The sequence below is a fragment of the Plasmodium reichenowi genome, chromosome 2, assembly GCF_001601855.1.
Source record: "Plasmodium reichenowi strain SY57 chromosome 2, whole genome shotgun sequence".
Lineage (NCBI taxonomy): Eukaryota > Apicomplexa > Aconoidasida > Haemosporida > Plasmodiidae > Plasmodium > Plasmodium reichenowi.
Window position 1 is genome coordinate 652,624 of NC_033647.1, and position 2,230 is coordinate 654,853.

The window sequence follows — 2,230 nt, forward strand, 5'->3', positions numbered from 1 at the left end:
AAAAAAAAAAAAAAAAAAAAAAAAAAAAAAAAAAAAAAAAAAAAAAAAAAAAAAAAAAAAATTCTTTAAACAAAATACTTCAGTTAACACATAAATGAATTTAAAACTTTAGTGATAAAGATATATATTTTTTGTGAATAAATTTTTTTTTTTAAAAAGAATAGAAAAATATAATAAATAATATATATATATATATATATATATATATATGAAATAATGAAGCATATACATGATATAAAAAAAAGGTATTGTTAAAATATGGAAATAATTATATTTATCTTTTAAAAAATGCACTTATATAATGATATTATTATATATATATATAACAATAATAGTTTGTATATATTATTAACGTTAGCATATTTTAAGGAGCTTCATATGTTTATATAATATAAGTGATTCCTATTCCTTTTGTTATAAAATTATTAAGGAATATATAAATATTTATATTTTTAATGTAATATTTGACAATATGTAAAATTTATTATTTTTTTATTTTTTTTATTTTTTTCTTGTCAGTTCAAAAAATGATTAAAAGAAATTATATTCAAAAGTATTTTTTCACTTAAAAAAAAAAGAAATGTTTCTCAAATATATAAGTGTAATTTTTATATATTTATAATAAAAGTAGATATATTATATATATATATATATATATATATATTTTATATGTATAAATTGATATGCTCCATATAGTTAACATAATATTTTTGAAATATTATTTATAAAATATTATATCCCTTCTTCTAGTTATATGCGAATGTTATATTGCTTTATTATGCTTGTCTATTATATTAATATTACATATAAATGTGGAGATAAATTATAAGATTGTTATATATATATATATATATATATATAAATGAAAATTTTTTATATATATTTCTTATTTTTTATATTTATTAAATTATATTTTGTCTTTTATATGTTATGGATAAAAAGTTAATATGCTCATATATATATATATACATATATATATACAAAAATGGATATATAAATGAAAAGAAAATTATGATAGTCACATAATATATGTTATATTTAATATATATATATATATATATATATATATATAATATTTTTTTAAGTATATTAAATATATTTCCATTTATATATTATTTTATGTACAAAATTTTTACGGTAAGGCGAAGGTGTTATGAAGTAAAAAAAAAAAAAGTAAAATAATATAAAAATTGGGTAATATAAAAAGAAACAAATATAAAATTTATCATTTAATGAATAAAGCTAACAATTAAATGTAATATATATATATATATATATATATATATAATACATGTGTTATATTTTAATTTTTTTTTTTTTTTGAATATCTTAAAAATAATTTATGATATAATTTATATGTTTATGTACCTTTTATTATGTTTCCTTGTAAGATTGTGTTCCATTTATTTTCCATTTTTTTTGTAAGGTTATACCATGATTCTCCTAAGACATCAATGAATTGAATATAATTATTACGTGAACATTCATTTTTATCAAATAATTCATAGAATTGTTTCATGGAAATATAATCTTTGTTATGAAGTGTACATATAAGATCATTATATGCTTTATTCCATAATTTAAATAAAATTTTTTTTGGAATGTTATGATAAGAACACAAGGATTCAAACCGTGTCCATACATTATCTATCATATTATAATATTTTTTCCTACAATTATTAGAAAAATTAAACCATATAATATACATATCTTTTTTACTAACAGATTCATCTAAATTATCAAGTTTATCATTAATTTCATCATCAGATAATCTATCGTATTGTTCTTCATTTATTTTGTTCATTTCATCTGTATCTTCCATATTATTAATTAATACATTTGTATGTTCACCGTTTGACCTGTTTTCAACTTGGTTTACATTACTATTGTTGTAAGTTAAGTTGTTATTATGTGTCATATTATTACTTAAGATATTCATCACTTCTTCATCTTCTGTTGAATAATCATTTAAATCACTGCTCAAAGGTTGAGAGGTAATATTTGTTACATGATGATGCTGTAAATGTTCAGACATTTGTCTTGAATTCTTTTGGTTATGGTTATACGAACAAGGTATGTTTACGTTTTGATTCAACTTGAAATTAATCTAAAATGAAAAAGTATATATATAAAAATATAAATATTACTGCATATATACATAAATTAAAAAAAAAAAAACATACATACATACATACATACATACATACATACATACATACATACATACATA

General features: G+C 16.6%; 1 protein-coding gene across 1 annotated transcript; it reads right to left on the reverse strand.

Annotated features, from left to right (window-relative positions):
- Positions 1–1,360: 1,360 nt before the first annotated feature.
- Positions 1,361–2,107, reverse strand: PRSY57_0218600 (exported protein (PHISTc); the record flags this gene model as incomplete). The annotated part of the gene is made up of 1 exon (XM_020114441.1): positions 1,361–2,107. A coding segment is annotated over one exon (747 nt), but the record flags the coding sequence as incomplete, so codon positions are not given.
- Between the last annotated feature and the right edge of the window lie 123 nt (positions 2,108–2,230).